Source organism: Peromyscus californicus, unplaced genomic scaffold (genome assembly GCF_007827085.1).
Source record: "Peromyscus californicus insignis strain IS unplaced genomic scaffold, ASM782708v3 Scaffold_12__1_contigs__length_115047231, whole genome shotgun sequence".
Lineage (NCBI taxonomy): Eukaryota > Metazoa > Chordata > Mammalia > Rodentia > Cricetidae > Peromyscus > Peromyscus californicus.
The window spans coordinates 9,868,784-9,896,712 of NW_026294413.1; the positions used below are offsets into that span (position 1 = coordinate 9,868,784).

The 27,929-nt window shown below is 39.8% G+C and overlaps 1 protein-coding gene across 7 annotated transcripts in view; it reads right to left on the reverse strand.

The window, feature by feature from the left end:
• Positions 1-27,929, reverse strand: part of Gpc5 (glypican 5) — a 1,304,512-nt gene that overhangs the window by 1,270,116 nt on the left and 6,467 nt on the right. For all 7 annotated transcript variants that reach the window (XM_052732495.1, XM_052732499.1, XM_052732501.1 and 4 more), the window contains exon 2: positions 4,191-4,352. In XM_052732495.1, coding sequence (XP_052588455.1) covers positions 4,191-4,352 — 162 coding nt within the window. The remainder of the gene's footprint in view (positions 1-4,190; positions 4,353-27,929) is intronic.

The window sequence follows — 27,929 nt, forward strand, 5'->3', positions numbered from 1 at the left end:
TTCTTAATCTATTACTTTGAAATATGACATTTTAAAATGTCTGGGGGAAATAATTCATTATACATATGTAAATATATATAAACAATAATAATTAAAGATTTCGTGAATGTGGAACAGAGATGGGGAATTTGAGAGATATTGGAGAATAGAGAGGGATAGATGGGAATAATCTAGATGCTAAGCCCACGAATGAAATTCTCAAATTAAGTAAAAACTTTTAAAAAGAACTGTAAATGAAACATTCCATCCACAAACTCTTTGATCTACAATAGTGTCCTGCCGACAAGATATGCTAGTACAATAGGGGCACAAAGCTTGTGGGAATAAACAACCACTATCTGATTTCACTTAAGGCCCACTCCATGAGATGAAACCCACACCCAACACTGCTTGAGTGACCAAGAACGTGAGACCAGGAACCTAGGATAAAACCAATGCTACTATTCTAAAAAAAAAAAAAAAAGGAACAACAAAATGAGTCCTAATGACATTCTACTATCCTCATCAATCAGTGCCTTGCTCAGCCATCATCAGACAAGCTTCCTCCTGCAGCAGATGGGAACAAATATGGAGACCCACAGCAGATAATACACAAAGAGTGAGAGACTTTGGAACACTCAGTCCTAAATGGGATGTCTCTATCAAATCCCTCCCCTCAGGGCTCAGGGAACTCTGCAGAAGAAGAGGCCAAAAGACTATTAAGAGCCGGAAGGGATGGAGGACACCAGGAGAACAAGGACCTCTAAATCATCAAGATCTACACACATAGAAATCACAGAGATTGAGACAGCATGCACAGGGTCTGCACTGGTCTACATCAGATGGATCCTAGAGCTGAAAGGAAGAGTGGACATGTGCCCCATCCCTTCCCCAGAAGCAATCTCCAATGGATAACCATTTGCAGATGAAAGTTTAGTTTCCTCCAAGGAAGACTCACTGGATAAACTACCCTTAAGGGTAGGCTGCGTGCCCAACAGTGGATGGCCAACAGTAAATGATCTCAAAAACACCCTGGAGGTTACTTGTCTCATAATATCATGTCAGAGCTCTTCCTTTAAAAATTATATTATTTTATTTGTGTATTTTTTCTCTCTTTCTAACAAGTCCTTTTGTGTATATATATTATGGCTTCTAGTTTAGTGTTTTTATGGGATTCCTGAGTGTGCGAACAGTGGGTCTCTGTCTCTTGTGCCTTCTCTTGGGCTCTTCTCCTTAATTTTGTTTGATCAATGCCAATGTGTTACTTTTTATCCTACTTTATTTTATTTTGCTTTATTATATTTTATTTTATTATTAGACATTAGAAATCTGTTTTCTATGGAGAGACAGAAAAGGGGTGGAGCTGGATGGGAGGGAAGGCGGAAAGAAACTGGGAGGAGCAGAGGAAGAGAAAACCATAATAAGGATATATTATATGAGGAAAAATAGCTATTTTCAATAAAAGGAAAAAATTAAAAATAAAGACCTTAAACATTTAAAAAATAAAATGTGATGATGAAATTAGCAAATCCACTTTCAGGAGACATGAACTTATTTCTGTCAAGCAGATTGCTTTCCAATGAATTGGATGTAATGTAATGGATTGTTTCAAATAAAGATTTCATTTATCAATTACTTATTGACAAAATGGCCTGCTTGGTTATGATGCAACAAAAGTGATCTTTCATCTTATTTTGGGCATATATATTTAAGGTTCATTTATGAAATTATGCCCCAAGTTAACTCTTCTGTGCATTTAATTTAGGGCTGGGATCCTTGAAAGTTTTTTCCCAATAAAAGCCTCTGGACAAATTGCTTCTATATCTATATTGTCTTTTCATGATTCTGAGAGAAACTTCACATAAGCAATGGGAGCTTCTGAGAGTTGATTATGGCAAATCATTTTCATAATGCCTATATACTATTATGTTTATAATTAATTTTAAAAGCCAAGGTTCATCTGTTAATCACAGCACCCGCAACTTATTAAACAGAAAATAACAAAAAGACTATAGACATTAAATGACACTAGGCAGGGAGTGATGGTCCCAGACCTTAATATCCATTTTGGTACTGGGGTGGTCATCACCCAGCCTTTAGCAATATCAACAAAGATTTTAAGTAGTTCAACACATCTTAATTGCAGATTTCAAAATCTTTCGGTCTTTATGATTTATTTAGAAATATGGTATTAATGAAAGTCTGCTAAAGTACCTTTGAAAGAAAAAGAAAAGATTCCAACACTAAGTGCCCATGTGACAGCACTTGATGAAGCCACGCCCTTGTCTGCAGTTAATGCCACTGACAAAGAGAAGGCTGCATCTGTCATGACCTTCTCTGGCCACCTCTGGAAAGGATAGACTTGAAGGTTAAAAAATGAGAATTCATAAGTAAGACTCCTCAAGCAAACCTTTTCATTGACATTCTCAAATACACGTTTTAAGATTTCTACCCAGCTTTGGCCTTACCTTCTCAAGCATTTGACTGATAACCTGAAACTCCCTCTTTAGCTTGGACTTTTCTACTTCCTGTCTATTCACTTCAAAAAATATATTCTCAGGCCGAAAGGTGGTGGTGCACGCCTTTAATCTCAGCACGCAGGAAGCAGAGCCAGGCGGATCTCTGAGAGTTCAAGGCCAGCCTGGTCTACAGATGAAGCTCCAAGACAGGCACCAAAACTACACAGAGAAACCTTGTCTCAAAAAAACAAAACAAAACAAAAATACAACAAAAAATACATTCTCTATATCACAATGCTCTCATTATCGTGAGAAATAATGATATCATTTCCACTGGGCAGCTAAGGCTTCCTAATTTTGCCAGTTTAGATCACAAATCTTTATTTAAATTGCATGTCAATGAGTTCCCCACAATTTCTTATAAGTAAATTCCATAACAGAAATAAAGCTACATTCTACAGCCCCTCAAAAACATAGTTGAGCCAATATCTTAAAATCTGACATTTCATAACTTCTGAAGAAAAAATCATCAATTCATCATGAGCTACATTTCAACTCAAATTAAATTTTGTTCTGATTTACTGCATTTATTTACTAAGTATAATTCTAAAAGTCACCCTTGTGATTTAGTTATGCATATAAACATGCAAATTATTTGCATATATTGACATTATTATACCTCTCAGACAGAAAACTAATAGAACCTCTATCCTATGTTAAGCAGAAGTTATAAATTGGTTTTAAAGGCCATGTACATTTTTTTTTCATTTTAATCATAAGGACAATACCTAATGCCTTATAAGAGAGAAAACAAATTAAACTATTTTATTGCAGTAATAAGGAATTTTACAGAAAAGACTAAAATCAGAAAAAGGCCATCTATCTTTCAGTATGCCTTATAGTCATAATAATCATAATCATATCTCATTAATTTTATGTGTCAACATGCTGTTTGAGTTAGGGATGAATTCTGAATTTATCTGGCCCTTAAACATCAATTAATATCTCCTAATTTACTATTTACCAGTCTTGGATGCTCTTATTATATCAAACCTGTGTTCTTATGAAAACCATGTGGGGTTGCCAGAAAAGAACTCAAAGTAAATATTTCTTCAATTCATATCTTTAAAAATAAATCTATGATTATCCAGATAAAAATCAATGAGGTTTTATGTTACCTCTTTTTCCCATAGGATCTGTAAATACGTGTTTCCACTGAGGTAAAATGATGGGTGAATATCATGGAAAATTGGAAGAACTCTCTCTGTAAAGATACACATTCCAGGCTGGAGAGATGGCTCAGAGGTTAAGAGCACAGGCTGTTTTTCCAGAGGTCCTGAGTTCAATTCCCAGCAACCACATGGTGGCTCACAGCTATCTGTAATGAAATCTGGCGCCCTCTTCTGGCCTGAAGGGATATATGCAAGCAGAAGCAGAACACTGTATACATAATAAATAAATCTTAAAAAAAACATATATATATATATATATACATATATATGTATATATATATATGTATATATATTCCAATGGATTATTTCAATAACACAACAGTTTCTCTTGTTCATTTTTAATATGTGCTCAGGAAGGCTCCATACATAATTTATAGTGAATAGAAAAACAAACTTCATTTTATACCAGAATGAGACACAATTACAAAGAAATAAGCCTAGCTAAGTTTACCAATATTGCTATGACAAGTAAATGGCATAATAGGGCTGTTCATTAGTGCCAGAACTCAAATCCATCTACCTTGAAAAGCAGCTGCATTTCGAGATATTAGCAACTTTAATGTTGAGCTGGATGTCTGAAGCACCTGCTGCAAATCTTGCCGAGCTGCAATCTGGTATCTCTCCTCCATCTTCCTGGTACAGCATGTGGGGTTTTTGGATACACAAACCTGGAGATCAGGTCCTGAAAAACAAATGGCATTTTGTACAATGACTATCGGTCCATTTTAGAAACATAGCATGGCAAACATTATGGCCAATCCTGCATGCAAGAGGTTTGTGTATAGTGTGGGAAATTGAGTCTCAAGTGCATTTGCTATCAGAAAATTTACCTATCATCCTACACTGAGTCCAGGTATCCTTGGGATGCCTAGAGGTTCACACCATACTGTTCCATAAAAGTATTCCTCTTTGTGCTAAATATTTGAGCGAAGAGTTGATAGTTTAGGCTACCTGGGTTTTATGTAATGTTCACTGAAAGTTTGTTTGAATTGCCTACTCACAGTTTTTCTTTTTGACAGTGTTCAGAACAACCACATTCATCTCTGTGCTAGCTAATATTATTACTGAAATGAACAAAAATAAAATAGGTTCACATGCACACACATACCCATATGCACTGTGCCAATGTACAGCTCCCTTTCAAGCCCTTCCTCCACATTCAGAGATAGTCTGAGGGTTCTTTACTGAAGTTGATTTTTGAAAAAAGCCAAAACATGAAAAGTCACTCTATTCTTTCTGCCAACATGGGATACCAAAAACTCTGACAATATTGGCTTTCGTTTGCTGAAGTTAAACAACAAATGACAATATTTGAGCATTTTAAAAGCTGAGAAGCATAAAATATTTATAAACATCACAGTAGGTAATAAGTTGGCATTCTTTCATTTATCTTACCTAAAGTTATACAAAAGCAAATTCTATTTCAAATAGTAAAATTGATTGAAAGAAAACAAAGCTCTCTTCTCAGGTTTATTCCTAAATGGAGGAATCAGGGGATTAGCATTCAGAAAAGCACAATAATAAATAGAAAAAAGAAACAAGTATTGAAGCATATAAACCTATTAGGTATAAGAATAACTAAGAAGGACTTCAAAATAACAACAGTAGATTATTACAAACATGACTCCAGAATGCAACACTGGTCTCTAGCTCACATTCCCATGCTTGGCCCACAAAGACACCCTGAACAACACACCCTCTGTGTGGCTTGAATAACAGTGGCCCCTATAGGCTCATATTTGAATGCTTGATCACTAAATAGTGGCACCAGGTAGTAGCACTATTTGAAAGAATTAAAAGGATCAGGAGGTGTGGCCTTGTTGGAAAAAGTGTGTCACTCTCATTTTCTCTGCCTATGGATCATGATGGAGCTCTCAGCTACTGCTCCAGCACCTGTCTGCATGCTGCCATGCTCCTTCCTTAATAATGAACTAGCCTCTGAAACTAGAAGAGAACCCTTCTCTTTCTCACAACCTCTGAGACAGCTCAAGTCCTTATAGCATATATCTACAAGGGGACATATATCTCTCCACTACAATTATCATGGTAAGATTTTATGTTCTTTGATGTGATATTTAATTAATTAATTCTCCCACTAATACTGAAAATCCCCAAGTGGACCATTTCCCACTTGTCAATTATTCCAGTCACTGAGGACATGCCCCGTATATCATAAACAGTCAATAACATAGACATATTATATCCTTTAATCCTTACATCAACTTTATGATCTATACACCATTACTGCCACATTTCATGTACAAAGAAATAGAGTTTGAAAGATGCTTCAAACTTCATTGTGTGAAGATGAAGATGTAGCTCAGTGATAGAGTGTTTGCTGATATATGTAGGGCTCTGATTCAATGTCCAGCACCTCAAAAAAATTTTTTTCTTTTATATTAGTTGAGTAGGGTAGTACACACCTGTCTCAGGAGGTAGAGAGAAGAGAATCAAAATGCAAAGTCAGCCTGGGTTACATAGGATGTTCTAGGTTAACCTGGAATACATAGTGAAGCCTTATCTCAGAAAAGGAAGGAAGGAAGGAAGGAAGGAAGGAAGGAAGGAAGGGAGGGAGGGAGGGAGGGAGGGAGGGAGGGAGGGAGGAAGGAAGGAGAAAAACACACAGTTGTCCAGTGTCAACACACCAATAGACTAAAAATGGTAGAGCTGAAGTGTGAAAACAGACAAGCTGACTCTCAAATCATAATCGCCACCATTATTCTACCAAGAGGGAAAGCAAGTCTTAAATCTATAATCAGTTGGTTTATGAATATAACTGGCCATTTCTTCTCACTACTTAGAAAGGAGGCATCTGTTTGGAAAGCTTCAAAATAATAGATTTAAGATTAGGAACTATCAAACGAGATTTATTCAAAATCGACCAGTCTGAAGTGCAGTTGTAGAGCAGTCATTTGCCCCTCTGCCCAATTGTAAATGATGGAAACTACAATTAGGAAGACAGTACAAACTGTTCTCACTGCTGTTCTGAGCATGTAGAACAGCCATTTGATTTCCGTAGATACCATTCCCTTGTTAATGAGGGTTTGTACTGGCTGAAGTTTTCATTTACAGTCTTGAAATTTTATAATGGGAACACAAGACTAAATTTCAAGGCAGTCTGACCTATGATACCACAATTCAAAGGTCACCTTATTTTTAATTGCATATATTTTAATCACTATCACCTACAAGGTATGTTTAAATGACTTAAAGTTATGGTACCAATGCAGGTGAAAAAAAGATGATTTAAAGAGAACCTTCCCTTTCTTCTTATGTCTGTCCAAAGAAAGACAAGATTCTAAAGTAAATAAAATCTTCAGGGAAAAGACCAGATGGTACCTGTTCACAGTGTAAATACAAAGGCCATGTTATGATGCTTGCTGATAAAAAGCCCACACCGTAGTTCTCCGACAGTAAATAAAATAGGCATTGTGAGAAAGCAGAGTCAGAGAGAACACAGACATGCACCACAGGTAACAGGAAGTTCCTTTCTTTCTAAGATATCAAAGCCTGGCTTCAAGGAATATGGCATAATCCCAACACTCTCTGAAATGACAAGACAGCCCTGGCTGAAAAGCAGGTATCGTGTTCCCAAACAATAAATTCAAACTCTGCAGGGAAAGCTAACAATAAAAGGAAATTAAAAATCAAATAGTAAGTAGTTCACAGAAGGAATCATCAGCCAAGGTACCAGGATTTCTCTAGGTTCTCATCCAGGAGTAGCCGGGTCAGGGAGGTGGAGGGGAGGTGGTCAATTCTTGTCTGTTCCCAACATAAAACACTCACAGCTACCAGCCTGTTTAAGTACTTGTTTATCAAGTTAAAACAGAAACACCATGAGGCATTCTGCTAAGACAGGATGGTAACAGTGTGGTTTTTCACTATTTCGAGATCCTCACATATAACCAGAAAAATTTCCTTAAAAATTAAAAAAAAAAAAAATCAACTCACAACACACTGTATAATATGACACCTCCAAAGCTTTAAACTACAGACATGAAGGAAAAACTATCAACAGCACGATCTTTGCAGTATTAGAGTATAGGAGGGAGGGAGGGAGGGAGGGAGGGAGGGAGGGAGGGAGGGGGGAGCAGGCAGTGAGGGAAGTGGCTGACAGAACAAGAAGAGAGGCTGAAATGGAAAACAAACACAGGAAAACACAGCCACGGACTTGGCAATGCTGAGAGCCCCTTTAGGGAAAGGCAGCGCTGAACAGAACAGCCCTGACCCCACGCACTCCGCCAGGGCTCTTTCTGAGGACAAACCCCAACTTGGTAGAAGAACTTTAGGAAGTAGACTCAAAATGTAAGTGAGCCAGGAGAAATAGGAAGATGTCCAGGCAACTTAACAACGTGCAGCCCACCAACCACAGGGGGCACAGAAAGTTAAGAATGTTCTAGAAGGTGATCTTCATAGCGGGTAATCTCCTGTGTCACAATGTCGAAATGTTGGGCGACTAATTAGCAAACAAGGGAGTAAATCAACGGAGGACATGGAGAAAACAAATAGCCGTGTTGAGCTACCTACCTGTCTGTTTCTCCCTTTCTCCCTCTCTCTCTTTCTCCCTTCCTTCCTTTCTTCGTTTCTTTCTCAACTTTCACTTTTAAGATAGGGCGTCAGCACAGAGCTCAGGCTGGCTTAGAACTCTCCACGTAAACTAGACTGTTCTCACCTGATGGTGAGCCTCTTGCTTCGGTCTCTCAAGTCTCGTATTACCGACGTGAACCACCATGTCGATCCAAGCAGTCATATTTTTTAAATCTTACACAAACACAATAAAAAAGGAAGTTCTTTAAAATTAGAAAAGCTATTTTGAGTCTGTCTTGAAACAAATATTCAAACAACAAAAAAAGAACTAAACAAACAAACAAAAATGAATGACAGAAAATATTGTGTGGTATATCATTATTTTTTAGTGTGTTCTGCAACAGAGTAGCTAAGTCTCTGATCTGATTTTTGGGCACCCTTTCTGCGGCGTGTTCTCTGTAGGATGTTCTCCATTCCCCCATTTTGTTAGGATGATTGTGTGTGAGATTTGACATCAGCGGTTTCTGAAATTCATTTGTTTGTTTGTTTGTTTAGCTTTTGTTCGCTTGTTTTTTTGTTTGTCATGAATTAGAAAACCCAACAGTCAAGGTGAGAGTACTCAGGGAAGAAATGAAGACGACAAGGAACGTCTCTGAAGAATCAACTGGGGAAACAGAGGCATGACACACAGGCCGTGCTGGAAGGAGAAACGAGAGGAAAAACACAAACTGTGAAAAATCAAAAAGAATGAAAAGATCTGAAATTTAGTGGCAACAAATAGTAAAGGGAGGTGAGATTCCTACAGGGGACAATGAGAATTTAAAAATGCATCTTGGGGGAAATGGGAGGCGTGGAGGGAGGGGAAACTGCAATCAGGATGTACTGAAAACAAACAAATGTAAATGTATCTCATGTTATTCTGAGGATGTTGTGTTAATACAGGCTTAAGTGGGCATTTGTGAAATATTCAAATTTTATTTTGAGTTCCAACCTGTATTCTTGGAAATTAAAATTTTTTTCCATATGTAATAAAATAAGATTAAATAAAATCCTATAATCTTGAATTTGAAATATGAATAAAAATCATCACAAATTTTATCATTAAGAAGTGTATTTCTTAGTATCTTAGGAAAGGCCTAGAAATAGTGACTCAGTATAGGGCAGCCTTTCTTAGCCTGTGAGTTTCAACCCTGTTGGGGGCCACATATCAGATATTTGCATTATGATTCATAACAATAACAAAATTACAGTTATGAAGTAGCAACAAAATAATTTTATGAAAGTCCCCACACGAGGAACTATGTTAAAGGGTCACAGCATTAGGAGGGTTGAGAACCACTGATGTAGAGGAAGGGCCTCCTCAGTACCCAAGTTATGGCCATGAGCTAACATTATCTCAAGAAAAAATTAGTGTTTCTTGAAGAAAGGACTCAGAGCCTAGAGAGATGACTAAGCTGGCAAGAATATATACTGTGCTTGCAGGGGACCTGAACTTGGTTCCCAGCACCCATGTCAAAGGTTCACAATCTCCTACAACTCCAACTCCAGAGGATAAGATACCATTATCTGGCCTCCACAGACCTCTGAATTCCCATGCATGTAGCACACGTGCATGTGCATACACACACACACACACACACACACACACACACACACACACACACACACACACGCACACACACAAATAAATAAATAAATAAGCTAAAACAAATCTTTAAAAAGATAAAGAAATGGTTTGTCCTCAGTTTGTGGCTGAAAATAAATAAGATAATAGCTGCTAAAACCTATTATTCATCTGCTAGCAGAGAAGTCCTATCAGGACCCCAGCCCTACTAGAGAAATCTGGACCGGGGTTAGTCTGGCAGAACTACCATAACAAAATACCACAGGCCTGTGAGTTAACGGATAAAAATGACTTGTCTCACAGTTCTTGAGAAGAAATCCAAGAGGCAGCTGCCAACAGAGCTGGTCTCTCCCTGGCAAACAGATGGCATCAGCTTCCTGCACCTATTAGTCATGCATACTTCCAGAGTCTCTGTCTTCTCATGATGGGAAGCAATCAGATGGACGGGCCCTGCCCTGTGACCTTCACGGCCTCCTCAAAATCAAGAGCTCCAAACATGGCTACTTTGGGGCTAGAACTTTATCATGACTTTTGCAGAGCCATACTCAGTTGATGACAGAAGATCTAGTGCCCAAACATTAGAAAATAGGTTTTTACAAAAAGCATGGTTTTCATAAAATCAAATGCCTTGAAAATAGAGTCTTCTCTCATACAATACATCCCAATCACAGTTTCCCCTCCCTCTACTCCTCCTAACACACACACACACACACACACACACACACACACACACACACACACACACCCTCTTCAGATCCACTCCTCCTCCATTTCCTCTTCAGAAAAAAAGCAGGCCTCCAAAAGACAATAGCCAAACAGGACAAAAGAAGATAAAATAGAAAACGGCAAAAGCCCTCATATCGAGGCTGGATAAGCCAACCCAACAGGAAGAAAAAAGTCTTAATAGCAGGCAAAGAGCAAAGATACACCCTCTCCCATTGTTGGGAGTCGCACAAGAACCCCAAGCTAACAACCATAACACTTGGTGCAGATCCATGCAGGCTGTGTGATCTCCGCTTCAGTCTCTGTGAGCTCCTGTGAGTTCTGCTTAGTTGATTCAGTGGGCCATGTTCTCCTGGTGTCCTCCATCCCCTCTGACTCCTACAGTCTTTCCTCCCCCTCTTCTGTGGGGTTCCCCAAGAGCAAGCCAGTTCTTTCTCCTGGCATTTCTCTTAAAGGCCCATCTTACTGGAACACATGGCATTTGGATGAGATCTATGGCCACTTGAGGACAATTGACTGGCTGATACATAGTGTCGTCCTCTGTCAGTGCAATGGTATGTAACTCCAATTGTTAGAAGGTCTCATTAATAAAAACAAACCCGGACCCAGGTATTAGGGTGAATGCTGAAAGATCAGAGAAGCAGAATGTGGTTGATGTATTGTGCAACCCAATAAACTTATCTGGGGGTCAGAGAACAGAACAGCCACTATATTAAACATAGGTTTAGGCAGTGGTAGCACAAACCTTTAATCCTAGCATTCCGAAGGCAGAGATCCATCTGGATCTCCGTGAATTCAAAGCCACACTGGAAACAGCCAGGCATGGTGACACACGCCTCTAATCCCAGGAAGTGATGGCAGGAAGCAGAAAGGTATATAAGGTGTGAGGACCAGAAACTAGAGCCTTTTTAAGCTTTTAGCTTTTAGCAGCAGTTCAGCTGAGATCCATTCCGATGAGGATTCAGAAGCTTTCAGTCTGAGGAAACAGGATCAGCTGAGGAATTGGCAAAGTGAGGTTGGATGTGGCTTGTTCTGTTTCTCTGACCTTTCAGCATTCACCCCAATACCTGGCTCCGGGTTTGTTTTTATTAATAAGACCTTTTAAGATTTGTGTTACAGCAGAACAAGCCACAGATAACTTCACCTTGTCAACTGCTGAACTGCTGCTAAAAGCCTAACAGCTTAAAACCCTCTAGTTCCTGGTCCTCACACCTTATATACCTTTCTGCTTCCTGCCATCACTTCCTGGGATTAATGATGTGAGTCACCATGCCTGGCTGTTTCCAATGTGACCTTGAACTCATAGAGATTTGGATGGATCTCTGCTTCCCAAGTGATAGGATTAAAGGTGTGCATGCCACCATTTTCTGGCCTCTATGTCTGTCTAGTGGCTGTTCTGTTCTCTGACCCCAGATAAGTTTATTAGAGTGCATAATATATTGGGGGATACAATATCACCACATTTCCCCTTTTTGTCTAAAATAATAAAAGAAGCATATAACTAATATAAGAAAAACTATATCCAATAAGTATATACAATATATACAGTCACAAATTACATTAACAATGTCCAGTCCGGCCGGGCGGTGGTGGCGCACGCCTTTAATCCCAGCACTCGGGAGGCAGAGCCAGGCGGATCGCTGTGAGTTCGAGGCCAGCCTGGGCTACCAAGTGAGTTCCAGGAAAGGCGCAAAGCTACACAGAGAAACCCTGTCTCGAAAAACCAAAAAAAAAATAAATAAATAAACAATGTCCAGTCCATTAATATTTGACAGATTCAGACAAAAAAATTTCATTATTTATCCTATTTTGTGAGTCCATTCCAAAATTGTATACAATATACAAAAATTCAATCCAATGTAAAGTATTTAAAACAAGTAATTCCTTTTTAAAAGTAGATTCAATAATCTACCTTTTTATCTTGTCATATCCATATTCTCTCTTTTTCCTTTTCTGAGTAGATTCAAAAATCTACCTTTTATCTTATCATTTCTATATCTTCCCTTTTTTCTTTTCAGGGTAGATTCAATAATCTACCCTTTTCTACATCCTCTTTTTTCTTTTTCTTTTTTTAAACAAGAACCTTGTTTAATTAGAACCCTGTATCTAATCCCCTTTGTTTAACTTTTCTTTTCTGACCATTAACAATTAACAACTTGTAACCAACCATCATAAACAATGACAATATCCATAACTCAAACAACATAAACCACCCACCCCACCTCGTGGGAATATGGGCGTCATGTTCTTAAAATTACTTCTTGCTGTCTGGGGGTGAAGGCAACTTTAGGGAATGCTGAAAAGAAAAATTTGGGTGAATTGTCAAGTCCTGGGAGAGGTAGCTGTATCATTTGTCCAGTCTCTGCATAATGGGAAATGCAGGGCTTGTCTCAAGCCTTTGCTTGAGTAGTCTGTGAATCTGGATCATCTCAGCTAGCCATCTCAAAATTGTCCTGAGCAGTTTGTAGTCCAAAGCCAATCTTTGGGTGGTATTAATCAGCTTAATGGCTTTGTCATAGTCCATGTGGAATCATCATTGTGGGATCCTGTCATCTTTCTGGAGATTTCAAAGTCGACATTAGGTGTGGTCATGGTTACCTGCAGAAATTTTTCTTGGTGCCTCCTCTGTGGTTTGGAGTGATATCTATTGTATCTGTGGCAGATTTGTGTCTCAAAGCCAGTCCCAAGTTTGCAATACAACAGGTTCCATTCTTCTTCACCAAGATAGTCTTTGATTTCAAGTCTTTCCTTGGGTACCAACAATCTCCATGTGAAGATGGGCAAAACTGCTTGCCATGGACAGAGTGAAATCAAAAAGGAATCCATGCTCATGGTAATCTGACACCAGCCACACTGAGTCCAAGTGTCATTGTCTTTGTGGTCTGCTGCTATAAATCCTAGAATGTTTTCATGGTGTAACATCACAGTCTGATAAGTCTCTGTCTCTTAGAACCACGAACGTTCTTCCCTAGAAGAGAATATCTTCACAGCAACTTCTCCCCACCTCTTGCCTCACCAAACTTCTCCAAACCAACCTTTGTGGCTGCTTTCTTGTAACATGATGGTCCTGGCAATTGTTCTCTGAACAAGAAGTGGTAAACCCTTGGTCTCTGGTAGCAGTGTCACAATCACCAACAACATAATGAGAAGCAGCTGGCAACTCGGAGCAGCATTTGCTGCCTTCATGGTCCTTTTGCCATTTTTGGCCTGTGCCAGTCCCAGCCTCAGCTTCTCCTCAGCAAGCTTTCCAGGCTGGCCTTGAACTCAGGATCCTCCTGCCTCCACCTCCTTCAGCCAATTCTACTGGCGTACACCACCACAACCAGCTGCATGAAGCTAGGGCCTGAGTTAGGGACTGCAAGGCCACAGGCAAGTGGTTTTTTCATGAATTTGTGCCACAAACCACATTGGCCACCAGATGTAACATGAATTATTAGAAGGTCTTTTTAATAAAGACAAACCTGGGGCCAGGTATTGGGGTGAACGCTTAAAGATCGGAGAAGCAGAACAAGCCACAGGTAACTTCACCTTGCCAACTTCTCAGCCAATCCTGTTTCCTCAAACTGGAAGTCTCTCAGTCCTCATCTGAAAGGATCTCAGCTGAACCGCTGCTAAAAGCCTAAAAGCTTAAAGCCCTCTAGTTCCTGGTCCTCACACCATATATACCTTTCTGCTTCCTGCCATTACTTCCTAGGATTAAAGATGTGAGTCACCATGCCTGGCTGTTTCCAGTGTGGCCTGGAACTCACAGAGATGTAGATCCAGGTGGATCTCTGCCTCCTGAATGCTAGGATTAAAGGTGTGTGTGCCACCATTTTCTGGCCTCTATGTCTGTCTAGTGGCTGTTCTATTCTCTGACCCCAGATAAGTTTATTAGGGTGTGCGATATATTGGGGGACACAATATCACCACACAGGTACAAAAACTCAATAAAGTGTTTGCCAGGGCCCCGGGAGAGCAAAGTGTTCACTCCCCTGCAGGACACAAATGTGAAGGGGCAAAGTTGCAGGCCTTCAGAGCCCATGCTCATTTTCCAAGTCACAGTAAGAAGGGTACTTACCACATTATTCTCTCACCTGTAACAGTAAGATAGCTAGCTAGTACACAAGTAACAAGGATTTTGGGGTAAGAGCAGGCTACAGAATTTCATTTTCTTGTGTTTTGTTTCAGAATTTTAAGGACTTTACACAAAACAGAAGAAAGATAACATACTTCTATGGGTGTCCATGTCCCCTGTCCCAAAGTAGAGAGAAACAGTATGTCTACACCCTGCAAAAAGTTTTCTATGACTATCCATAACTAGTATAAATTAACTCTAAAAAAAAATGAATCAATTAAAGCCACAGAAGGAGCAGAAGAAAGGAGCCATCGTTTGGAAGACAAAATATAAGGTTAGGTTCCCATCTCTGGTTCTGGATCTGACCATATTCTATTTATAAAGTGACTAAATTCCAGTGGATTCTCAATCTTTCTGGAAGCTAGGAAACCAGAATCAGCAACTGAGAAGTAAGTGAAGAAACAGGACCAGAGAGCTGAATAGAGAGACCTCCAAATTCAGTGTTCAGTATGCTCAGACTACCGCCTCTGACCCAAACCTTCCATGAGTGGAGCAGACTCTGCCAAGCCTGGTGGGAAGAATTAAATGGAGAGGTAGTTGTCACCCAAGAGGGAGATTGCCATTTTCACCAAAAATCAAATTAGTCACATTCAAAGGGTTTGTATTCTTCAAAGATCTGTGTAGATGTTGGCTACCTCTTTTTTCCTTATCTGTAATCTGATAGCTACTTCATAGACAGCCACACTGCATTTAGGATGCTGGAAGATCACCTCAACTGTTGGTTTTAATGCAACCATGCAATGTTATTCATTAAGTGGCACTGTTACTATGCGAGAAAAGCCACGAGGTACACAAAACCCACTCTAATGGTTTTATTAGGAGGAGGGAGGGACAGGACAGAATGTGTGATCAGGCTTTCTGAAAAGACATGTGCTGTGCGGAGGGGTGGGGTAGAGGAGAAGAAAGGGGAGGAGTCTGTGATCTGCTTCTTATGGATTGCCCTGCACATGCGCATATGGGCTTACAGAGCTATGCCACACATGCGCATAGATTGCGTGATCACACTGCAAATTACGCGATCACACAGCGAACGGATTACATAGGACATAAGGCCCCTTGCTTGGCTACTGAACTGCACGTGTGTGGTCATGTAGCTGGGGGAGTGGCCAGGAATTCCAACATCAACCAAAGCTGCTTTATTAAAACATGTTTAATAACATAATAAACATCTCCTCCAATTTCTGCCTGTATCCTATGCATGTGTGTGCATGTGCACGTATGTATGTGTGCCCTCTCATGTGTGCATGGATGCATGTATGTGTGTGCATGTGCATGTGCGTGCACACAGAGGTGCTCATGTGTATTATTTGGTCCTATTTCCTTCCAAGATGAAGTTCCCACGGGATAAGGACATTTGCTTTGTTGCAAGCTTTGTTTCCCCCATGCTTTTTGTTACAAGCATACTGTAAGCAACTAAAACAAAGCCCAGCACGAAAGGTTTTCAATAGAATATTAATAATTTTCTTCTCTTTCTTTCTTGCACATACAGTGTTTTGTAATAAATCTAAGACGGCACTGTCTTGGCTCAAAATTAATGAGAGAGCTTCAGAAACATTCTATCTAGGAAGAACATATTGCTGAAGACATCAAAAACTAGTTCAATAAACTATATGAAATAGTATTTGTGGTTATTGTTTTTACGTTTTTACAAATATTCTTCATATTAAAGTGTCACCATAATTTACAGATGCATTTATTACTTTATGCAATATTTTCATTGTCCTATAAAAGTATATACAGCTATCATTCATGAAAATGAAAACTCTTAAAAGAATATTAAGTATTTCAGGTATTATGAGTCTTTGTAGTCCTGTATGCAATAAAAATTAATGCTCAGGACTTTGCAAACTCAGGCAATTAAAGTGAATATAATGCTCACAGATGGGACAGTAATAGTGTCCTTTATATACATAAATGGCATCACTGTGCCTTCCATAGATAATGAGCTCATAGTTTTTTTTTTTCCTAGAGATGGTCGATTAATGTTGACACAAAATCACACACTTAAATCCTTATTTATATAATCAATATCAGGCTCTTCTGATATGAAAGGGTATGTTCTCAGTCCGTGAAGCAGAGAAAAGGTTTGCTAAGTAGGATGCTCTCTCACACTTCAGGTCATGAATTTGGAATCAACAGTTAACAGTCAGTTGATGTTAAGCAGCTCTAGAGACAAAAGGTATACCCCACCCTCACCTCCACCCCACAACAGCAGCAGCTGCAGCAACATGGTCTGGGACTTGAAAGAAAATAAAGTGAATTGCAATACCATTCCTTACTATGTAGGAGGGCCCAAATTACTCTATTTCTTATGTGTGTGTGTGTGTGTGTGAAGACACATATGCAGGTATGTGAGTATGTAGGCCAGAGGACAACAGACGGTGTCCTCCTCAGAAAGGCCATCCACTTCCTCATTGGCCTAAAGCAAACAAATCAGGCCAGTGTGGCTGGCCAGCAAACATCAGGAACTGCCTCCCCACTGTTGAAACAAACTACAAGTGCATGCCACTATACCCAGCACTGAGTTGGCCTCTGAGGATCAAAGTCAAACCCTTGTAGTCTGTAGCCTACTGATTTTTAGCCACCTCTTCTAAATAATCTATTGCAATAACAGTTTTAGAAGTTGTCTGTTAAGTATTGGAGGTTAGATTCAAGTTTGTCAGAATTTGTAGGGTTCTGTTATCAATTTTCCCAACCATAAAGTAATGTTAAGTGTTTTATGCAAAGCTGCTTTAGTTCTGAAAGGCTGAGATGTCCATCTAAGACAGGAAATTGTCAGCATCAGGAAGGTACTGAGGGAAAGGCTCTGGCCAGTTCTTTGTGGTCTCCAGGGTGATTCTGCCTTCTCCAAGTACTGTCCCCACCGTCGCTAAGGCAAGTTTTCCACAGTTAGATTAGTGCAGCAGGCCAGCCTCTGTCGAATACACCTTTCAGAATTCCATGTGAACAAACATCAATGCTATCAATATTTTTACTCGTCTTGGCTAGTCTGTGGCCCTCTCTGCCCCGAGAGTGCAAAGTGTCTGAGGCAATGTTAGAGGGTGACATCTATTATTTCTAGAGCAAGCCTTCTTATACAAATCCGCCTTCCATGAACTTACCATGTGGAAATGTGTCAACTCCTTTGGTATTGGTTGCTATTCCACTGTACTTTTCAACAAATTATACACATACATGCAATTTGTATTTTTAAATTATTTTTATCATATTTTGAAGTCTAGGAAAGGAAAAAAGTAAGACATTTTGTTTTACTTACTATATTTTGTCTGTGCACATGCATGCCTGCCTGCTTACTTATGCCAGGAATATCAGAGGGAAATTGCCACACAGGACATAATCATTACAAAGGACCATCACATTCCAAAATAATTGTGAGACATTCTCTAAGCCAGTGGTTCTTAGCTTCTGGGTCACAACCCCTTTAGCAAACCTCTGTCTCCAAAAATATTTACATTAAAATTCATATCAGTAGCAAAATTTCAGTTATGAAATAGCAACAAAAATAATTTTATGATTGGGGCATCATCACCTCATGAGGAACTGTACTAAAGGGTCACAGCATTGGGAAGGTTGAGAACCACTGCTCTAAGCCTTACAGAACTCTATATACCCAACACATACAAGAAAATAAAAGAGCAGATCATTTGAATAGAGGCTAAGAGATAAAGGTAGACGATTCTAAAATCCTTAAAAATCTATGTTTCTCCTCGGATGTCCCTGAGTCCATAGTCACTAGGTGACTATGGAAATAAGACCACTTTAGAACGATTGGCAGAAATATTCTCAGGGTAGGGTACTTTTGTTTGATAAAGTGAGATCGCGAGGTCACTTCCAAGACCTCTCTGATATTTTCTACTTGTCTATGATGCCATAAGATGCATTATGAATTTGTCCACACATTTTTGAAATGGAGAAATCATTTTATTAAATACAATGACATTTCACAGAACATTGAAAGATAAAGAAAAAGCAAGTCACACAGGAGTAAATATGGCCATTGTGTTGCTGCTGCCCCTCAGTCTAAGAAGTAAAGGCAAAGGGTATATGGCCAAAAGTCTAAAAACAGAGATTCTCTGGTTTTCAACTTGAGAATCAGGCACAGGAGAAACTAAGTAACTCCTAAAACTGTGAGCAAGGCAGTGATGGTCCCACCAAAACTACAGAAAATGCTAATGGTTTAGGTAACTAAACTAATATTGTAGCATGTAAAATGCATATGATACAGAATAATAAAAGCAACCCCCAAGTATATACTTTATGAGGACAGAAATATAACAAAATGAGTTTTATTGTCAAACATAACTCAGACCTTCCTCTGCATCATATTCTACTAATAACTCTGAAAGTCCAGGGATTATGAGACATAAGTAAAGCGAGAAGTCTGACACCATCACTGTAGCTCTCCACCTGAATCCTAGACACTTCAGTCAGCACGCTCAGTCATTAAGAAGTTCAAAGAAGAAACACCATTTGGCCATGAATTCTCTCATTTTATGCTTTGATGACTGTAAAGCTCGCAGTAACACTTTTCTATGAGCTTTGGCTCTGAAACCCAGAAATCCAAGCTTTATTTACTATAAGCAGGAGCAGATAAGGTATATCCTGCTGAAAGCCTATAGCAGTCATCAGGGGGATCTACTACTATGTTTCAGGTGTCTATCGCATCATTTCTTCCTTTATAACAAAATATCTCAGCTTCAGCTTCAGTGACACATTGCATGCAGTCTCCTTCTGACAAAGAAAATCAAAGCCCACTTTTTCTCTCTTAAAAACACCACTTACGTCGTTCATACCGTGACATAATTATCTCTCTTCTCTTTCTCCCTCCCCTTCATTCCGCCACAACCCCCACTGTTTTTCTCAGCCTTCCCCCCCCCCCCCCCCCCCCCCCCGCCAACTAAACCCTTACCTACAACTGTACTAAATAATTTTACTGAATGTATTCTTCTTTGTCGTGGCAATAAGAAACTGAAAACTGAACTCTTCAGTCCAGGGCACAGCAGTATCATGTCCCCATCTTACAGCCAACTGCAGATTATTTTCCCTGCATCTATTTTTTACATCATTGCTAGTCTGCCTTTAGTTAACATTTGGTACTGAATTGCTTTATTCCTTCTGGCTTATACTACAAGCACTTAAAGAAGTTAGTGGGTCACGCACAGCTGGCTGGAAGGGCCTACAGTGTCAGCCTACACTGATTGTGCAGAGAGAAGCACATGTCACATGAACAAGCAGGTACAACATACATCCTAACCAAGATGTTAACACAGTCATAAGTTCAAAGAAAATATGTTGCTCTTGTGTTTTGTAAGTTCAGCTGGATGCACAGCCCAAGAATGCATGGGGAGCCTTATCGGGTCCCTATTGTAAGTAGTCAGATGAAAGAAACCCCACAGTCATCCTGAGCCTCTTAAGCCCATTTTAAACTGACTTCCTTTGAAATGTATTAGCACCATTCTACTCTCACACCTAGAAAAGACGTCAAATGGACACCCTACAGGCAAGAGCAATATTTGAAAATGCAAATCTGATGGTGTCACTCTGCTGGAGGATCTTTCCCAGGAAGTGAGAAGTCCTGTCTCTGATTGCTGCCTGCCTCATTCGCCTCTTAGCCTGCCCTTACCAGATCCTGTTCTTACCCAGTCAGCAAGCCTGCACTGTGCAAAGTCAACAAATGCGAGGATTAATCAGAATACAGAGTCGTTTCTAAAGAATTAAACTTTATGAAATGGTTATCGAAATTCCACATCTCCATTTCATTTGTGAGTTACTCCAAAAGTTAAATATTAGCTGCGCCAGAGTTTATAAATGCCCACACCAAGTAACTGATGAACTAGTTGCTAAATCAAGAAATACTTAGCCATATCTAGTTACCTTAACCTCTTTGTGAGGCACATACTCAGCAAGTTTCAAAATTCTTCCCTCCTTTCATACCAAGTGACTTTCCAATCTTTGTCTGTTCCCTCTCCCTCTCATGAAACTTAGACACACGTTTCAACTACCTGTGCAGGAACCTTACTTAACATTAGCATCCAGAATGCCAAGTCTTTCCCACAGAGGACTTCTTAGTCCCTAAAAGGTACTAAATCCTGGCAATCATGTATGAAACTTGCTTCTCCCTCAAAAATCCTAGCAATTTAGCCTTCTAAATAATTCCATCTGATCCATTTACTTTTTATACAAGCATCTCTCTAACTGGAGGGACATAGATAGATGACAGATAGATAGATAGATAGATAGATAGATAGATAGATAGATAGATGTGTGTGTATCAGATGATAAACTAAGATACATATATCTTAGAAGAAGATATAAGAAGATAAGTCAGAAAGCTTTTCCCTGTGTAAATAAACTGGCTTTATCAATAACACAAATGCCCAACTTCTCACTTAGTGGCTCTATGAGAAGAAGCATGCACATTGTGCAGCACTTGCCCAGCTCCACTAAGCTGCAGAGGGAAAAGCCTGAGACTCGGAGTGCAGAGCTTGGGTTCTGCTGTTTACCCTTCTCAGAAACAACAGCTTAAGGAGTGACAAGTTGACTTCCCTAGATGTGGGGAGAAACGGTGGCCTCAGAGCATAAGTGATCCTCTATCACCCCCTTCTCAGGAGCTGCCCAGTCTTCCTTTCACCTGTACTAAATTACAGAGTAATTTCCTGCTCTTCATTTTGATTAATAAGTCAAACGAATTCATCAAATATTGATTAAGCACCTGTTCTGTACAAGACATTGTGTAGTTATTAAGGCTAACAAGAGGATAAAACATAATTTTCCCTCCAGGGCTCAGATGATGAAGAGACACATTTGTAAAAAGTTAATGTGATAAAATGTCATAAAAGATGCAGCAAGTTTTCTGGGAATATAGAGGAATTTTATCTTCTTGGGCAGATCACAAGCAATGGTCAGAAGAGTCTCTGAGAAGCCACTTGAATGGCTTCTTTGAATAAACACTAAAATATTTACAAGGTAGAAAATATTCTTACTCAATAAATGAGAAACTGGTTTCATTGTAGTTAAACTGCTCTCAATACATAAAACTGATATATAGCAGAACAAATTTGGTAAGACATGAATAGTGAGCCAGAAGGAAGGAGAGTACCTTTCATAAAGACAACAAATGAACTAGGGTGAGGCTGAGATGAATTGCTGGGTCTGTGCAGGGCTACAGACTGGGGGAAATTGTTGGAATTGTTAATGTTTTGGAGGTTTTCACAACTAGATTGTCAGAGGAGACTGGAGACTTGAGCGTTCTAGTTAGGGTTTCTACTACTGTGATGAAACACCATGACCAAAAACAAGATGGGGAGGAAAGGGTTTATTTGTCTTACACTTCCACATTGTAATCTACCGTTAAAGGAAGTCCATACAGGAACTCAAACGGGGCAAGAACCTAGAGGCAGGAGCTGACGGAAAGGCTCGAACCCTCTGGCTTGCTCAGTCTGCGTTCTTAAAGCACCCAGGACCACTAGCACAGGAATGTCTCTCTCCCATCAACCACTATTTAAGAAAAATGTCCTACAAGTTTGCCTACCATGTGATCTCATGAAGGCATTTTCTCAGTAGATGCTCCCTCCTCTCCAATGACTCTAGCTTGTGTCAAGTAGACATAAAACTAGCCAGCACATGGAACATAGTAAGCAGTGTGAATATGTCAGTCACTGGACTCCTTCATGGTTCTAGTGGGTAGCCTGGGCAGGCAGTGAGTTACATTGCAAGTGAAAAAACACTTAAATTTCTAATTTTCACCAACTTCTACAGTGGGCCTAAGTCATCTTGCTCTGTCCTGAGGTGACAACATTCCTCTGCTTGGGGCAACTACAACACAGAAGAAAAGCCTTCCTAAAGCAAAGTCAGCAGTGAAAATATTCGGTGCCCATGGGGGCTCATTTCCTACAACAGGAAAACCACAAAGGAAGCAACAGAGAACTGCAGAGGATAGACTGAAAAGAAAGGCAGGGCTCACAGAAGACTCTGAAATCAAACGTGGGAGCGCACACTTTTGCATGAACAGTGGAGAATGCTGATGGCTGTCTGCAGATGTCTCACAAATACCCCTGGATTGGTACAGATGCCTTGAAGAGATTTCCTGGGACCACCTACTCCCCACACCTAACCTATCCTTGTAGTTGGCAACAACAGCAGAAACTTTTGTAAAGGATCAACCTCCTGGAAGTTTTTTATTTGGAAACCAGAGTACTGCTTTAGTTCCTCCTGCTGTTAGAAGCTACACAGCTGCATTTCTGCCATGTACAGACAGCTGATCTGCAGTAGGAAAAACAACCCTAAATCCACATGAAGGGAAGGAGTTTAGCCCCATGGGCTGGGTCCTGGACTCAATAAGAAGGAGAAATTTTGAGGAGCCCCAGCATCCCCTTCCGGGGGTTTCTGACTGCAGATCCAAGGTGACCAGTTGCCTCAGGCTCCAGCTTCCATGACTTTCCTTCTGTGACAGACCATACCTCAAACTGAGACAAAGTCACGTCCCCTCCTTAAGTAGACATTGTCAGGCCTTTTGTCACAACAACAAGAAAAGTGACAACACTGAGTGTCCTGGTTAGGGTTACAATTGCTGTGAAGAAACATCATGACCAAAGCAACTTGGGGAGGGAAGGCTTTATTTGACTTCTACATCACAGCTCATCAGTAAAGGAAGTCAGGACTGGAACTCAAACAGGGCAGGAACCTAGAGGTACGAGCTGATGCAGTGGCCACGGAGGAGTGCTGCTTACTGGCTTGCTCATCTTGGCTTGTTCAGCCCAACTTCTTATAGAATCCAGGACCACCAAGGATGGCACCAACCACCATGGGCTGGGCCCCCCATCAAACACTAATTAAGAAAATACCTTATAGCTGGATCTTATGGAGGCATTTTTCTCAATTGAGGCTCCCTCCTCTCAGATGGCTCTAGCTTATGTCAAGTTGACATAAAACTAGCCAGTACGCTGAGATATCTGTGAAATGTTTTTTTAATTAAGAAAAGTTTTTATTCATTTTGCATACCAATCAAAGATTCCCCCTCTCCCCTCCTCCTATCCCTCCAGCCTCCTCCCCCCAACCCACCCCTCATTCTCTCCTACAAGAAGGTAAGGCCTCCCATGGAGAGTCAGCAAAGCCTGACACATTTAATAGAGACAGGCCCAACCCGCCTCCCCCTCCCACCTCAAGGCTGTGTGAGGTGTCCTATCATAGGTAATGGGCTCCAAAAAGCCTGCTCATGTACCAGGGATGGATTCTGATCCTACTGCCAGGGGCCCCTTAAGGAGCTCAAGCTACACAACTGTCTTGCTATGCAGAGGGCCTAGACCAGTCCCATGCAGGCTCCACAGCTGTTGATCTAAAGTTCATGAGTTCCCAATGTTTTAAAGTAGTGTCAGTGTACCATGGTTCTCAAGGCAGCAGAGGAGAAAAGGAACCTGTATGTACTAGCATCTGTATAGGAGCAAGTTAGACATCTCAGAGAAGTTGAGCCATTTGCTAAGTGTCACACATCTAATAAACGGTATGGATAAGATTGAGCCATTTCAAAACTGTAACTTCATTTCTCTGCACTCCCACATGTGACGAAGTGTGATACTCGGTTTGCCTTTCCCATTTATTTGTCCCCAAAACAACATTTTAGTGCTTCGCCAGACTTTTTTCTTCTCATTCCCATTACAATAACAAGACATTTTTATAGATGAATTGAAGGCTAAATATTTAATGACCTGGAGCTTTTTGCACCAGTGAACTTCCAGGGGGGGAAAGGAACCTTAGCTTTGTCTTTTCAAGCTAAAGCTCTTAGCCACTCATGCGCGACCCCCACAGGTCCACCCGATACACAGCGCCTGCAGAGGCTCATTGATTTCTCTGCTGTGTGAGCCTCCCTGTGTTATTCCTAGTTCCTTTACCTTTTAAACTGATCAAAACCTTTTCTTAAAAAAATAAAATAAAAAAGAGAGAGTTTTTTTTTTTTTAATCTAGAGTGAAACGTGTTCCGAGCCTGGTGAGAATGAACTATTAATCTCTTCATTTTATTGACCTACTTCAGGTTCACCTCATTAAACACAGACATCTCAATGATCAAAAGAAAATGAACCAAATGTAACTTGGTCTAACCTTACTAAATAACAGAGTTATTCAAAAAGCAAATAAATCTGAACCAGTAATTTAATAATGACAGTCTCTCACTTAAAGAATCTATATGAGATGAACAGGACACCACAGGGTAATGCTTTCTCATTCGTTTCATTTGATCAATGCACGCACACTGTGTTTTCACTTCAACTCCCTTCTCAGATTTCATCTTTCCCTGACATGTAAGAAAAGAGAAGGCTGAAACATATGAGCTCTAAGAACATAGCTGCAGAGATGAATTATATTGCTTATGCAGAATTATGAAAACTAAGATAAATTTTACCATAACATTGAAGGAAAAGAAAAAGTAATTCAAACTCCTTATCCTAACGAGTAATAAAAATTTAATCATGTACTAAGGGATGCTTACTAACTTTTAGAACATGACTATTTTTAAACATACTTAAGTGAAGAGCTGAGCCATATCAAAATATGTATGTGTGTTTCATTAGCACTGACACAGATAATTCTTCTGTTTAGGGAAATTCTCCATGCTTCTCATAAGATGTCCTAAACAAATCATGACTCATACTTTATATAGGCAGAAATAATTTTCCGCATTTTCACTGAAAAGAGGTCCTAAAGTCTTGATAGATCTAAGTGTCCCTTAGTTAATAGATGAATGGCGAAAAGTGTGGTGTGGACAAACAATGGAATATGGCCTGTCTTTAAAAGATAAGACCCTATCACTTGCAGTCATTTGGATAAATGTTGAAGACACCATCTTGAGTTAAAAAGGTGAAGTACAAATAGACAAAGGCCACATGATCTAGAAGGCTGATGTTTGTAATAGCAAAAAGTAAAAGGGCAGCTACCTCAGGCTCAGCTGATTCTGGATGGGCATACTGATCAAGGGCTACAAAACTGTAGTTAGAAAGAACAAAGTTCAGGAGCTCTGATGTACAATGAACTGATACATACAGCGACAGCACACTGAGTCTTCAGACATGATGAGACTGCACGTAAGTGTTTTTGCCACCAAGACTGATCCATTGTGAGATTACGTCTGTATTATTTACTAGAATTAGCTACTTCAAAACATACATACGCCGGGCGGTGGTGGCGCACGCCTTTAATCCCAGCACTCGGGAGGCAGAGCCAGGTGGATCTCTGTGAGTTCGAGGCCAGCCTGGACTACCAAGTGAGTTCCAGGAAAGGCGCAAAGCTACACAGAGAAACCCTGTCTCGAAAAACCAAAAAAAAAAAAAAAAAACATACATACATTATATATATAATATATATATTATACTTTCAATATATAGTGAAAATTATTCTGTAAATAATAATTATAAATAATTTTATGTCACTAATTTAAAATAAGTGGATTTGAAAAAAGACTAAGAAAGGATTTTTAAAGTTGTCTTTAATGGAAATACTTCCCAGACACTGATACTTGCTTGTTACAATATAGCATGGTTTGTGATGTACCAGAAGTTACTTTGTTGTATCCTCACAGTCTAAGGTCACTGGACTTGGTCCACCTGCTGCTCTGAACTCTGAGTTGGTGTCTACATTGGCTACTTTTCTCACTGCTATGAAAACAGCTTGACAAGTGAGATTTAAGGAAGAAATGACTTATGTGGGCTTGTGGTCCGAGGTACCATGACAGGGAAGGCATGACCACAGCGCATTGGTCACACGGCATCTACAGTCAGAAAGCAGAGAGATGGATGCTGGTGCCTCACCTGCCTTCTTCTCACTCAGTCCAGGACCACAGAATCATGCCACTCACATTTGAGGTAGGTCTTCATCCAGACATGTTCAGAGATTTGTTGCCATAATCATTCTGGATCCTGTCAAGTTGACATTCAACATTACCATCCCAGTGCTGTTCAACAAACACAGCTCTTCTCCACCCTGTAGTCATTCCATAATGTGGTGCCCAGTGTTACTTTCAGTATCAAATTAACAAGGGTGGAAGAAGAAAGGCAGATTCACTTCACAGTTCATTACTAGTAATTTCTTCATGGAAGAAATTTCATTTTGCAAAAAATTAAATAAATAAAAATTGATCCAAATAAAACATAAAGCAAATGACACAGAACAGAATACATTCTGCATTTGATCCATTCTTTTTCCATTTTCTTAATAAGTCAATAAAACTCTGAGAGGAGATACACTGGCCTCCTAATGGCAGTGACTGTGCAAAAAAAACCCTAAAGACTTCCTTTCCCTGCAGAACAGTGGAGAAAATGCTTTTCCAAACACTTGGCTGGCCATTCACTTGCTCCATTTCAAAACTGTTAGATAAAATCGGTTTAAAAATTCCTTTAAATTGAAATGTATTAGTTGAGGTCACTTTATAGAATCTATGACAAAAAAACAAAACTTTAATGAATACATTCTTCATCCTACCAGGATTAATCAATAGAAATTATTGCTAAGCACAATGAGTAGCCTATTAGGTAATTATTAATAAAAAAAGAAATTCTATTCATCAAAATCTATGTATGAATACAAACCTGAGGAAAATCAATTACAAATTCTTCTCTCAAGTACTGTATTAGTATGCTAAAGAACAGAAATACCTTTAAAATAAGTCTCTGAGGTACTATAAATAACTAGGTACTGGCCCATAAGTGGTGAGTTGGGGCCTCAGGGATGGTGCTGTGAAGACACAAACACAAGCTGAAAGCAGCACACAATGTGTTTTACCAGCATGCAGCTGTGACAGTTTGTCCCCCAGAGGAAGTCTTTCCTGGGACAATATGCAGGGTCACCACAGGACTGCAGATTTGGAGCACTTGCTGTTCTTCTAGAGAACCTGAGTTCAGTTCAGTGCCCTCTTCTGGCCTCCTCAGGCACATGTACAAATATAAGCACCCATATAAATACATACATACATATTTTAAAAATAAGAATTGGAGTAGGAACTCTTCTGTCTAGACAACAACAACCAGATGGGAAGTTTGAGTTCTCAAAAAGCTGCCATATATATATGCTCAGGGATTTCCTTTTGCTTTGTTTTTATATTTTTCTAAATTTTCTTTCTTTTATGTATACAGATGTTTTGTCTACATGTACATCTATGAACCAGAAGAGGACATAAGATCCCATATAACTATAGCTATAGATGGTTGTGAACTGCCATGTGGGTGCCAGGAATCCAACTCGGGACCTCTGGAGGAGGAACCAGTACTCTTAGCCATTGAGCC